The 14,655-nt window shown below is 37.2% G+C and overlaps 1 protein-coding gene across 8 annotated transcripts in view; it reads left to right on the top strand.

Annotated features, from left to right (window-relative positions):
* Positions 1 to 14,655, top strand: part of ZFYVE28 (zinc finger FYVE-type containing 28) — a 145,960-nt gene that overhangs the window by 115,623 nt on the left and 15,682 nt on the right. For 4 of the 8 annotated variants that reach the window (XM_023925626.2, XM_023925628.2, XM_086888993.1 and 1 more), the window contains 2 exons: positions 13,335 to 13,486; positions 14,034 to 14,150. In XM_023925626.2, the coding sequence (XP_023781394.2) occupies positions 13,335 to 13,486; positions 14,034 to 14,150 (269 nt within the window). Of the gene's footprint in view, positions 1 to 13,331; positions 13,487 to 14,033; positions 14,151 to 14,655 lie in introns of all 8 variants that reach the window. The other 4 variants (XM_023925625.2, XM_023925627.2, XM_086888992.1 and 1 more) reach the window with 1 other exon arrangement.

Here is a 14,655-nt window from a genome sequence, read left to right as displayed (position 1 = left end):
CAAATAAAACCCAATTTACCTGCATGCAGTAGGTGACCTGTTCCAAATACTGTATACATTGAAGTCTGTTTCACACAGAGGTGTTTGAATGGATGGTAGATGCAGCCTCAGTGACTTCAGGAATTACTGGAGAAATGAGAAGTCTTGATTAGATGCACCACCTCCTTTGAAGGCCTTACTGGACTGCCTTTGTACATTAGTGTTGCCACTGTACTGGTAGTTAGGTGAAAAAAAGTTTGATTTATAAGGCAGTATTTGTCCACGTGCCTTTGTGTGCTTTTCCACTGAAATACGGCATTGCAACATCCCTGGGTGGTTTGATGAAATCTGAGTTCCCTGTTTTTCTGCATCTGATGGATATTACCAGAGGTGTAGCTATTGTAGCTTGTGGTCCAGTAAAACAAACTAGCAAAGTGCCTGCTTGACTATAATGACAGGAGTTTCCTCTTTTGAAAGATTTGGTTTAAAAACAGCTAAAACTTCTTTTAGTAACTCATTTTAATGAAATAAAAGAAAAAAACCAAAACTCTTCAGTCTAACTGCTTCACAGTAGTATGTTCCTAGATCTTTGTGCATAGAAATGTAATATTCAGTGCATCTATTTGTATAATTTTTTAGAATATGTTATTTTTAGGTGCTTCTCTGTTCTCTCTTTAGAGAGTTTTATTTGGCCACTAAAGAGCTACAGCAAACATGTTCCTTGCAAAGACAATTGTTAAAATGTTCTTTTCTGAAATAACTAGGTTCTCCATGATGCCATATGCATATCTAAAATAATACCTAATTTGGGAGTTTCTTTTTCTTCTGAAATATGCCATTTTAATGTATCTAATTTTTTGCTGTTTACACTTCACAACAATTAGACATTAAATGTAACATTTGTAATTTTATCTGAAAAATAACTGGCTAAAGATAGAATTCTGGAAATGCGTTTGTAGCCTTTCATCCTCCTGTGAAACATAAACAACTCCTTTGTGCTTTTAAATAATCAGTACTGAGACTGACAGTCATGTTGTCAGATTGCAGCATGTTTTGGGAATATCTTCAGAAAATTTAGCTGTGATAGCAAAACCAATTTAACTGCAGTAGTAATGTGGAACTAATAGTGTATTAAATAGCACAGATTTGAAACAACAAAGTGTTGTATATATGGAATTCTGTATAAATGTACATTTATTGTTTTACAAATGGAGAACCAGGGAGAAAATTTCCACTCTGGATCCCAGAGCACTGTTCAAACCGGTGGTTTGGGTTCTCAAATGGTTTTGCTAAGGAAAGTTTGATTGTTTCATTGGTACCTAATCTGTTTAAAATGTTCCTTTTTCTAGTCTCAGAGGTCTGGTGGTCAAGAAGTTACATGTTCAGCCCAGTTCAGAAGATAATTTTTTGCAAAATGATGATTAAGCAGTATTCAGACTTGAAATACCCATACCAGTAGTCAACCTCCTCAGCAAAGAACAAATGTGTTCTATGTATTTTAGAAAGTTTCCAAGAAACTCTGGTTTTATGCAGACTTTGAAGGCAATGCAGAAGTCTTTTGTACATCAGTGTGATTGTGAAATGACATTGCTGACTGGAGTGAAAATTGTCGTACAGTGGGAAGGTGACAATTGGTCCAGTGATTATAGGAGCTCCATGAAAAAACATCCATCCAGTTTTTCCTTTATAATGGTTTCTTTCCATAAATGTTATTTTTAGAACCATTTTAAATATAACTATTACCTACTACATTGTAAAAAGGCTGCACAAATACACTGCTGAAATCTTACCCATTTAAATGTTCAAAATAGTAAAGTCAGTAGTTTTTAAAACAAAACTGCAGGAGTTTGTCTGCTTTCAACATGTGTTTGAATTACTGGACAAGATTCTGACATAACCATTAATTTGAGTGGAAACCTGAGCAAAGTCTGTCCATCTGCTTGAGAGGCCTTGGTATGGTAAAAGATTGAACCTAAATTCTCTGAACTTGAGCTAGAAAACGAAAGAAAAATGATGATTTGGGAATGGTGAGGAAAAATAAGTGAGACATCAGAAGAACAGGGTAGTGACAATTAGTTGATTTTGAATCTCATTGGAGTTTTTGGTGTAAGACTGCCAGGGAGAAAGAAATACTGATGTATCTGTATTTGAGTGTTTGTCTGCCTTGAGTAAACTTTACATGGTAAATTCTGCTTCTTCATTTTAAGGTTATAAAGAGCCAATAAATGAGAACTTGAAGTAATAACCCTTAAAACTAACCTTAATGTTATGCTAGATGCTTTCTCTAGTCAGCAGGTTGTTGTTTGGTTTTTTTGAAACATCGTTGCAGCTTAACTACTGGTGGGTTTTGGTATATTTTTCTACTATTTTAGGCATTTACAAAAATCGGTGGTGAAGTTTTAGCACATTGTTTACAGTCTGTAAAAGGCAGTATCTGCAATGAATTGTGACTCAAGTTTATGCCAGAACAGCAAGACTCTGCCAGCAATTAGAGCAGGATATTTATCTGGGTATTTCAGTTAGAATATCTGTATTTGTGTGTATGTGGGAAGACATTGATCATTCTTAGTGTAAAATATTTCTTTGTTATATCAAGATGAAACCTCGCCTGGTACAACTTGTCCTCTCCATGTGGCACCTTTTGGAGAGTCAGCCTCCATCCTCTTACAGCCACTCTTTATGTACTATGATGAGCTCCCCTGGAGGCTTCTCCAGGGAGTAAAATTCCTTCAAGTCTCTTCCTGTAGGACAGGTTCTCCATCATCTTCATGGCCCCCCTTTAGATGCTCTCCAGTCTGTGTCTTTTCTTGAACCACAGCTGGACACAGGAGAGCTCCAGGTATGGCCTGACGAGCTCTCAGTAGTTTGGGATGGTCACATCTCTCATCTCTGCTGGTGGTGCCCCTGTGGGTGCAAACCAGCATCTGATTTGCTTTCATTGCTGCAGCAGCTTCACTGCTGAGCCCTGTTTAGCTCCTGTTGTGCACCAGGACCCCCAGGACCCCCTCAGCAAGGGATCCCAGCCTGTGCCAGGCTCCTTGGTGTCATCACTGCTGCAGGACCTTGCTCTGGTCTCTGTTCAGCTCCACACTCTCCTTGCCAGCTCGCAGTTCCAGCCTGTATTGGTTTGTGAGATGACTTTCCTTGCTGATCCATCCACCTCACCACCCAGGGTGCTGTCACCAGCAAACCTGGTCATGGTGCTCACAATCTTGTCATCCAGATTGCTTTGTTGAACATGCTGAACACATGAGGCCCAGTGTCCATCCCTGGGGGTCCCACTCATGCCAGCCCAAGTACAGACCATCGATCAGCACTCTGAATGGGAGCTCTGAGCCAGTTTCTTGCCCGTCTCTCAGACCAAGCAAAATTCATGTGGGTGGACGGTTTCCTACAGAAGCAGGTTTTATACAGCGCTTTCTCATCAGTAGAACTCAGTGCCTTGAAAAGGATTCAAGAAGGAAAAAAAACTTGGTTGTTCTCCAGGACTATGAATTATAGCAGGAGAATTCAGTTCTTTCATCTCATGGTCCAGAGCTTAAGCTATCAAAGCTACAGCACAAATTACATGCCTACAGGTTTTAACAGAGACCACAGCTACTCTGGGGATCTTGTAGATCATAACGTGGAGTACAACAAATACATTAACAGTGTATTTGATCAGTCTACCTGATCAGCTCTGTCTCCAGTCCTTCTGTCTTGCACTTTTACCTTTGTTAACATGGTCAGGTTGCGTTGAAGCTGTGCAAAATGACGGATTTGTTGTGCATGAATGTTTGGTTTTGGTTTGATCAGTGCATTACTGTAGATTTTCGTTCTCCTTTTTTTTTGTGTAGAGCTCTTCTTTATGGAGAGGTTGCTCACAATCAGAAAAAGGCTGTTAGTAATGGCTTTACATGTACTGTACTGGAGTCCTGGAAATAAAAGAGCTCGGTGAGCAGAGTTGTGGGAAGAGGAAGGGGTTTATACCCTGAGCAGATCTGAATCACTTCCAGTATAGATGCTATTCCTGCCTAATGATTTTGAGCTGCAAACTGTGCGTGTCTCTGAGGCAGTGACAGTCTGTGCTGTTTTATGCACAGCTGTCACTCAAGGAGTGTGAGGGCAGTGTTAATACAGTCAGAAATAGGTTGCTGTATACAGTCTTTTTGTTCAGCTGCTAAGTCCCTTGCCCCAACAACCAGCTGAGCAGCACCAGCAAAACAAAAAAGTCAGTGTTGATGAGGTCTGTCAGCTTTTGCTTCTGATTTTAGTCAGCAAGACATATGTGACTGAAGCAGATGTCTCTGGGTTTTCACCGCCAGAATTCTTCTTGATGCGTTTCATGCCTATCTTGTTCTTCACCCTGCAAGACAAAAAAAAATTACATCTCCAAATGGTGCAGCATTTTCTAAGTAACAGTGTTCCTTTTTAGGGTATTCTGCAAGGTATTTTATCTTTTATGCATATCTTCGTCTTTAGTAACAAGTAACTGAATGCAGATTTTATTTTTTCTGAGGAATAACCCAGGCAGCTAGTGTTAACAAGTGCTTTTTACAGTGGGAAGGTGAAAATTCAGTTGTTGGAAGATTTTTGGTCTTTCCCTATTAAAATTATACATTTCATATTTTAGAGGTGTTAAAATGTTGAAGTAAATATAGAATATATTGGTCTCTGTATAAATCAAGTGAAATAGGGCAGTATTTTAGGCTGACTAACATCAGTGGCAGAGGCAATAAGACTGTTCTGGCAGAATTGGTAGACACCCCACAATTTGCCATTTGGGGGCTGTATTCCGAGTGGCATATCAAACATACCGTATGGCTGGAGACTGACACAAAGTGATCATAATGGGCTTGTGTTCTTGTTTCTACATAGCTCAGCTGCAATTTTCATTTTTAGTCATTTGGCCACAATTATAATCATTTTCATTTTAGTGATGTGTAAAAAAATCTGCTGTTGAATGTCACTTGGTGTTCCCTGTGATAGTAATAGAACAAAATTACTAGCTTTCAGAAATTAGGTTTTATTTTACAGATTAGGGTTTTTTTCCCCAGTAAAACCCTTAGAATAGCATGTTTGGGAGTTTTCAGATTATGTGTAATTAAAATCACTATAGTAACTGCAGTTTTTGCAGAGTTTTTGTCCATGCCTAAAGATACACTGTAAAACCACAAATAGATTGGAGGAAAAAAGAAAGGATTTCCTCAAACTTACAGTAATATTGAAGGTGAAAAATAAAGAGAAAGTTATCTTTTCTAATTAAAATGTTAAGGTTCAGCCTAATACTTTAATTAGCTTTTCTACATCTGGATATGGAAATTTTGTGGGATTCTCCTAGACCCTAGGATGCATTAATACTTCTGCTGCTCGTTCTGTATTATTTTTTGAGGGAGCTGATGGAAACAATATGAAAACCTTGTGCTACTGTTTCCCTGTCCCTCCAAGTTCCTTATACTGGGAAGTGTTTTTGAAGCTGTGTCTCCATCTGCATTTCTGCCACACACAGGAGTTGCAAGTCAAGAGTGGATCTGCAGGAACTGGATGCTAAATTAATTAATTCACTTGTAGCAATGCCATGCAGAACTGTGGCTTTCCTATGGCAGAGGATATTGTTCATGAGCTGTATAAAATTACTCTTTGTCCTGAAATATTTGTATCATGTATCCAAGTTCTGCCTGACCTTTGTCAAGTTCTGCATAAAGTATAAAAGCTGGGACTGATATAACTCTCTCCCTGTCTTGGGTACCAGAGCTGGTTTTACATACCATTTCATCTTAGGTCCTATACTATTTGTGGTTTTCACTTCCACTTTTTCCAGTTCAGTATATATTTTTGATGTTTAAATATTTTTGTTCTCTAATCTCATTTTATTTATCCTTTTGCAGTGTGAGGGAATGATTGAGAGCTTTAAATGCAAGTTTGATTACAAGAAAGTGGTGGAAAAAATGTCATGGTGGAATTGAAAAAAGTCATAGTAGAACCCAAGCAATATAACAAACAAACTTCTTCTTTTTTCCCTTCTGTTTTTTCTTGAATTTCACAATAACTTAATCTTGCAGGTTTTATCCCTTTTTAGCTTAAGCTTTAGGAAAAGCAGTAAATGTGGTGCCTTGGAAGTATCTGACATTAAATTTGATGGTTAGAAAGCACCAATGTTGATTACTAATGCTCTTTAGGTTTGTTTTTTTTCATATACACACTTATTGAAGCTTTATCTATAATGAACAAAAAAGCTGTTTGGGAGAGAGCACTGTTAAAGTTGATAAATTCTGCACTGTCACTGTTGTTTATTTTAATTTCCATTTGAAATTCTGTATCTTTGCATTCATCTGAAAACCCATTCCAGAGTGTTAATGAGTTTGAGTAAGCCATAAGTTCTCCAGGCTGAGTTAAGAGCGGGTCTGTTTAGCAAGATGCTGCTTTAACAGCTGTGGGTTTTGCAAAGTCCAAGTGAGAATGCTCTGCAGTTTGAGGTCTGAACAGCTGAGGAAACATTCAAGATGTTCTTCCAGCAGAGTGGGGAGCTACGGAAGTTGCTGGGGTCTGGGGAGAAGTTCTTGCTGTTGATTTCAAATTCAAGAGTTCAATGCTCAGGACCTTTTCCTGACTGAAGATGCCACCTAGGACATATGGATAATGCCAAATTCCTTGTTTTAATGAACCAACCTCGAATTGCCCACCTCTGCAAGAGGCAAGAGAAGCTAAAGACAGGTTTCTGCAAATCTTCCAGTGTAGGAAAAGTAATTCCCCCACTGAAGAATTCAGAAGGTTGACAGCAGATGGTGCTTCTAGCACATGCCTTGTGAATGGAGCTGGACATTGCTCATACATGGGATAATACTGTTCTCTAGTCTAGTCCAGTTCTTTTGGTGATCCCTAGCTAGAGGGATTTGCATGCAGTTATATTATTTGTTTCTCAAGATAAAGTTCTGAAGCCTTGCTGTGCTGTAAGGGTGGGTGTGTTGATTGGTGGGGTTTTTTCACCCTCTTCAGCAGTTTCTCTTAAAAGAGAGAGGAAATAGCTAAGGGGTTATATTTTAAAACCCTTGACTTAATAAAATACTAGGGTTTGAAAGACAAGAAACAAAGTTCTGCATTGAAGCTTTTTTAAATGTAGCTTCTGGGGTCATTCCTTAAAACAGTCCTTAGCTAAAAAACCTATATACTCTTACCTAAATAATAGCATATAATATTCTGGTTTGGGTTTAAGTGACTCTAAAATTGAGTGTGTAGCCACCCACTTCACTTAACATAATTCTAAGAAGCCATGATTCTCACAGTTTCTCTTCCAACCATATCAAAACTAGCACATTTTAGAAACCAGCAGGTTTTGGCCTACTGTGTATTGTGTTTCTTGTGAGAGTATCCAAAAAGAAATACTAGAGGTATTGCAGAAAGTGGGATGAGAAGTAGATTTGGGGTATTTTGTTACTAATATGGGAATGACATATCTCTTAACCTAAACTCCTATAATTTTCCTCTTGTGATTCCTCATGTATGCAACCTTTGTATTCCCTGAACTATTTGAACCTTTGCATGGCCTTTGGAATTGCTGTTTGTTCTTTTTAGCAAATTGGAACCCAGAGCTCACTTCAGCCCTTCTGAAGTAGAAGAGTAAGAGTAATATCTTGGCTGACAGGTTAGTGGTGAGATTTCCAGTTACAGCCTACACAAATGTCAGTGCGAGCAGTGCACCAACTTGCCAAAGTTGTTGTAGAAATTGTATGCAATCAATAACATAGACTTGCCTGCAAACATTTTGGTTTGGTTTTTTTTCATTTACCATAAGGATGAAAAAGTTCTTATTTAATATAGTAGATGGAATAAAAAGTGTATGTTATTCATATTGTACACAGAGCATAAGGTGGCCTTGATGCTAAACTCTGTATGAGCAAAAAATGAGAATTGGTGAGCTCATGGTAATGTTTTGAGAAATATTTTAAGAATGAGAGTATTCTAAATGTACCTGTGTATATGGGGAAATTCACATATATGAGACACCTACAGATGTATATATCTTTATTTATTCAATACATGTGGTGTTAAATAATGGACATGAGAGATTTGTTAAGGCAACTAATGCAAATGAATTTATATCATTTAAGTCCAAAGAACTGCACTTCTTTATAATTTGTAGACAGTCTCTCATCAATTTTTAAATGAACATTAATTTATATTTAAGAATTGGGCTGCAGACCCTTTATAAAAACTTCCAACATGGTTTATAACTGTAATGTCCTTCTGGGTGTAGAACATTAGCAATGTGTGAAATCACAGAAAACTTTTTGCAAAGTTTTCACATTTCTCTACTGTCAAGTGTCTCACCTGCTGCTGTACAGCACTTACCAAACATTCCTAGAGAGCACCTTGGTCTTAAAATGCATCAGAATGGTACCATTTAATGCATGGGTTTTGAATTCACTGTCAAGTAGATTGACCAGCTTTAAATTCCCACTACAGCAGGAAGGTGTTACCTGTTTTGTTGCAGAGAGTTACATTCTACTTCTGCCCGTGCTTGTGTAGTTTGCTGGAGATTTCCAGAGGAAGTGAATGGGAATCCCTGATGTCACAGGTATTTGGATAACATAGATGGTAAGGTTGGTCACTGGATTATGTGTTAATGCTTTTCTAGTAAGCATTTGTAGTATTGTTGCAGAGTTTTCTTTTTAGACTTAGTTGGGATGAATTTGTGTGGCTGAAACTTGAGCCCTGTGTTTACAGGTACCACTGACAGTCTTCTGAGATCTTTTCCTGAAAATCAGTTGTCATTGAAGACCTGAAATCAGAGACTTAAATGGTGATCTTAATTTCCTTTTTAATTTGGTGACATAATTGCATCACATATTTCTGTTGGAGCTGGGTAATCTTCAAGCTCTCTTCCAAGCTCTCTCTGATTCTGTGGTATAGAGTAGAATGGGTCATTTGGGCTTTCTTCTTTGCAAGAAGTGACCCTCTATTACTTTTGATTCAAGATCTTGAAAGATAAAGAAACAAAACCAAACCATGTTTTTTTTAAAGTTTTTTGTGATTAATTTGAAAACATAATTCAGTTGATTTTTTGTATTCATTGTATTTGAAACATAGAGCTTTTAAATTCTTTTTGTCTGTCACTGCTGTATATTTAATGCATTTTTAAGATACTCTGAGGATTGGTTTGTGAATAATGAGAAATTCTTTCAGAGAATCTCATACATTCTGCATTCATGCAGAGCAGATTTCAGGTTTAAAGAACCAAACATTTCTAGACAAATTTGAAAGGAGACATCTGTGAGTGGACAGAGATTTCTACAGCTGTTGCTATATTTTGAGCACAAACATAAAATATTTAAATTTGGACCAAGGCTGAATTGGTTGACTTTGGTTGTTTGGTTTTAGACTTTGCTGCTTTCACTGGTTTTGGATGAGTGTCAATGACCAACAAACACAGCCCAAAGCCTACAGTATCACAGATGGTTACCTAAAATGTCTGTCTTCTGAAAATATCAGTCATAACCTTCTTGTTTCACAGTCCTGTTTTCCATTATATATGAGTGCTGCTACTTAAACTGGCTCAGAAGTGTCCTTTGGAACACAAAAGCTATAAAGCAGATTGCATCTTGGTGAGAGATTATATTATGTATAATTACATTATCGGCTTTTGTTTGCTTTTACGCATTTGGCTAAATTTCACAGTAAAGCCTTGAGACCAGGCAACCATTCTAGAGATACACCTTGAAATGTTGAAAGAATCTTATGACTCTTCTAATGTAATAAATTAATTTTAATTTTAAAATGGTGGCAGCAGCCAAGCTAAGTAAAAAGCTAATTCATTTCATCAGCCACAGGGTATCTGTTCCTTTATAAGGTATAAGCTGATTTACTGTTTGGAATCAACCTTTGACATAACATCTTATTTCTTTATATTCACCTTCAGATATGTTAGCTTTGCAATATTTTTACAGTCTGAAAAACCAATGCATGATAAGCATTGTGTATATGATATATGTTTCACAAGGGGAGTTCCATGTGTATTTTGGTGTTACCTCTTTGTAACTTAATTCATTGGGTTATTCAGGGTTCCTTTCAAGCAAATAGTTGAGAAAATGAGGACTTGTCTCAAGCAGTAGTATGGCTGTAGACATGATTCTGCAAATACTGGCTGTGAAACATTCCAGATCCAAGTGTAGTCTGACGTTAATGAAATGCTTCCAAACATCTGGTATTGGCTGAGAATGTTGATCCAAATTATCCATGTTAGATAAGCCAAGTAGGAAAGGTATTCTTTATAGGGGGAAAAAAAAATAAGGTAAGCTGCATGTTGTAGATCCCATTTCAGGTTTGTTCTCTATAATACCATTTATAAAATTGTGAGAATCAATATGCATGGATGCAGTCATTGCTGTTTGGGATACTCTGTTATATAAAAAAAAGCTGTCTCTTTTGCTGTTTACCTGAAACAATTGCAGTGTTTCTGTTCTTACAGTATTTCTGACTGTCTCTACAATATTGTATTTTTGGCTGCATTCTTTAACAGAGATACGTTAAAGTAAAGAACAGATGGTTGTTAGTTGTTCTTTGAGAGTCATTTTTGACTAAATGAATTAAGTTACATTTTTGTCTAAGTCGGACTTGGTTGTGTTGGTAAAGGCAGAGTAATTGTTTCTAAATCTGTAGCAATTCTTAGGTCCAGTTTTAAACTTTTCTGAAGCATTAATTTTTTTTGCTTTGTAGTAGCACAAGCAATCCCAAGTACAAAATATCCTCTTTTCTGAACCTCCTGTATGTGGATACTGTAGTTTACAGTATGTCATGTTTACATATGAAATTATGTCATAAATGTGAGTGGGCAGACATGCTGACCTTCCATCCCACAGTGCTGGAGCAATTCACAGTTGCTCTGTGCTGGGGATTTTGAGGACAGAACAGTCCCAGCCAGTCTTAATGACACATTACAAAATCTAACAGAATAGTCTGCAATGGAAGTAGGTCAAACCACATTCCCTGAAAGAAGTAGGTAGAACTGCATTCCTCCCAGCTGGAGGAGGCTCAGAAAGGCAAAGATTATTATTAAAATTGGTCAGAATTGTGGAATGAGCCTTTCTTTCTTTCTGCAAAACAGCAAAAGACCAAGCAGCTTATATTCTTGAAAAGCACTCTTCACAGTTCTCTGCCCACTTAACACCTTCCTTTGAAATATTTCTTCAGCTGTGATTTGGAGGGAAAAGTCATCCTTGATTCAATGGTCCTGTTTTCCCCTGCGCTAAAGTTGCTGTATACTGGGAGTTTTGAAGAGACCTTTGTATTGGGGTTATATAATTACACAGACTGCATTTGGCTTTGTCAGGAGGTCCATGCTTGCCTTGGAGAGCAATTTGTGGTGCATATGTGTGCATCACTAAGAAAATCCTTCCTTAAAACAGAAAGTAGAGCCTATTTGGCCATGTTGCAAGGCAAAGTCCTTGCATGTGAGAGGGTTTGTGTGAACAGGCATCCATCCTCTTACTGCACACCCTGGTGAGTCAGGAATCACTTCCTGGCTCTCCCTGCCTTGCAGTTAGTTCCTTCATAAGCCTCATTTGTACATGACCTTTTCATTGTCTCGAGCATGGGCCTTTCCAGGCTAACAGGCTTGCTGTTATAATATCTGCTATATCCCCTATGGAAACACAAAGGAAAATTGAAAGAGAATTTTCACTTCGTTCTCAGTGTCTTTGATAAGCCCAGTCAGTCATGGTGCTGCTGGAACTGTAAACATAGAAATAACGTCTCTTTACAACAATTTCCTTTTGTTAGTAGCAATAGATAACATGAACAAAATGAGTCTCCTGCAAGCCTAGTCTTTACTCTCTGTTTGAAAGAATGAGGGGCCAGTTCATGCTACACATCTTCCATTGATATTTCTATCAATAAATAATCTCCAGTACTTACTGATTTTCAGTCTGTTTTTCCTAGGGCTTTTAAGATTGTGTGGCATAATTATTTCTCTTTTAAATTTCAAAGGATTACCTGTGGAGCCAACAGGTAGAATTTGAAAACTATATCCTGTAAAATTTTGTTATAAATAGCTGTTACCTCTGTGTCTTCTCCCAAAATAACTATTCATGCATACTGCCATAAGGATGGGGTCTGCAAGATGGTGAATGTTTCTACCTGATAAAAGTAGATTGAACTCAAAATGTGTTAGAAATTACTTTTTTGTTATACATGCTACTTATACATGCAGTTATTAATTCTTCTTTTAACATGGTAGTTGTCTGTAAATTGAAGAGTGCTGGAGTTTTTGGCAGCAAATGTATGATTTTAAGTAAAATAGTCTAGTTTTTTATAATTTCTTATATATTAATGTCTTTCCAATAATAGTGTTCCCTCTGACTTGAATGTTGTGGAGTCAGAAGACTCCTGTCTTCTTTGGTCAGCACAGTGAATCCCTAGGACTGCAGTGTAATTGCAACCTTTGCTCTAGTCCTATTTAAAGGTTTAAAATTAATTATTATTATTATTTATTATTTAAATTTAAAGGTTTTTAGGCACAAAGTGCTATTTCTTCCTGTTTTAAACGTCTTGATTTACAAATACTTAAGGTAATTCCTGATGTTTGAATTCCTGACATTTGATTTTCCCCAAGGCTTCCCTGCTGTTTCAGGTTGTTTCAAACTTCTTATCTGTAAGAGAAAAATGTTAGGGATGGTGGTGGTGAAAGTGTGGGAATGTCTGGCATCTGGTTTTTAACAGAAAATTTCAAGTTTGAGTAGACTTTTGGTGGCACATTGAAATCTCTTTATAGCTGATGAGCCATTCTTTACAATAGTTTGACATTTCAGCAATTTCTAATGCTACATTTATAAGGGAATTAACCTACCTCTACTGTGTAAATCATATTTTATTGCTGCTCTTTCCATTTTTTTAAGTGAAGTTATATTTAGATTCTGTTCTTGCTATATTAAGGTTATACAATTGAGAATATCTTTTTTTTTTCTCAAATAATTTTCATGTTCGTAAATTTCCAAGTTGATTTCAGAACTGACCTTCACATTTTTAGGTTGATATTACCCTTCAGGATTTTTGGTGGAGTTACGGTCTCAGGACTGAGCTTTTAGAAGAAGTTAATGTGAAAAATGGCACAGCACTTTGTAGCAGCTAAGGAAAAATGCAGTGAAATACAGACAAGTGATTTTTCTGCTTAAAGTTTTCTTGCAGCTGTCACGGAGTGAAAATCAAACGTGGTGGTGATTGGTTGTGTGCTGATTAACTTCAACAAGAATTTACAGCAATTAGTTCTGGTACTATAGAGTCTTGCCTGAGTCATAAATCCTTTAGGATTTGCTGAACATCCTGAACAACTGAGTGAAGATTTACATTACTTTCCTTTACATTACTTTTTTCTCTGACAGCAGTTTAATGACAAGTTCTTGTTCATCTGATGACATCGATCAGGAAGAAATCCAGCTCGCTTTGCAGGCTGCCAAAATTGCCACAAGAGAGAAGATCAGATCTAGATTTCATGGCAGTAATGATCTTATTCACCGCCTTTTTGTCTGTATCTCAGGTATGAGAATCACTGAATTATTAAACTGGTTTTGGTGGGTTTTTTTTGGGGGGGGGTTTTGCACATCAAGTTGTGGTAGAAAGGTCTAGAGATGAAGTTTCAGCAGTACTCTGTTTTTGGAGCCTAAGTTGCAGTCTGGTTTAGAAGGACCTGTTACATGTTTGGAACTTAGAAAATCAGAGATGCTGACATCTTAGACCTGCAGTGTTGAAGAATTTATACTTGTATCAATCACCAGTTTTACCTTGGTTGTGTTCCAGGAATGAAATTTGACTTAACATTTCTGTTTTCATGCAAAATGAATCTCAGTATTTCCTGCCAAAGGATAAGGAAGAGATTGGCTTGCAGGTAGCATAAAAACCAGAATGTAACTTGGCCATTACGGAGAATTAGTTTAATCAGATGTTCAGTTTTTATTCTTAACATGACCAAGTGATCCCCTAAAAAGAAGTGAGGCCATTACTGCTACTAACAGGCAGATTTAAATACTTTTTTAATAATGGTGTAACAGTCTAGAAATGATTTACCCATTTTCTCAAACTCCAAGGTGTTGCTGACCAGCTGCAGACAAACTATGCTAGTGATCTGAGAAGTATCTTAAAGACCTTGTTTGAAGTTATGGCAACCAAACCTGAAACAGAAGACAAGGAAAAGCAGAAGAAAGGTAAAAGATCTAAACATTTGTTTTCTATAATGAATTTCTGCTGGTAGCACAGTGGGGATCCATAAACTATTTGACATGAATTCCCCTAATATATTATTATCTTTTTGACAGGATTCACTGCACGGTGATTTCACCTAAGTTTAAAAGGAGCCATGGAAACAGACTATAAGCAGGATGAAGTCACAGTGTAGGAACACAAGAGTTTGTCTTAAGGCAAATACTGAGAGTAAAGAGTTAAAGTCTTCAGAGCTCATCTGCTGTTTCCATATTTCTATATTTAACAGCAGCACAGTGTTTGTAGCCCATATAGTTTATAGCCCATAATTTATGCAGGGTTTGGACTTTGTGGATTTATTTTTTTCTCCCCACATGGGATTCATACTGGGTACATTTTAAGTTACCAAAGAACAGACTATAAGATGCAAATGCTCAGTAAGATGCTGAAATCTGTTCTGTCTTGAAGAAATTGAAGAATTTGGCTTCAAGATAGAAGAATACCACATTC

Source organism: Cyanistes caeruleus, chromosome 5 (assembly GCF_971803275.1).
Source record: "Cyanistes caeruleus chromosome 5, bCyaCae1.hap1.1, whole genome shotgun sequence".
Taxonomy (NCBI): domain Eukaryota; kingdom Metazoa; phylum Chordata; class Aves; order Passeriformes; family Paridae; genus Cyanistes; species Cyanistes caeruleus.
Note: the sequence above shows the minus strand (reverse complement) of the source record. Positions and strands in the feature narration are given on the sequence as shown.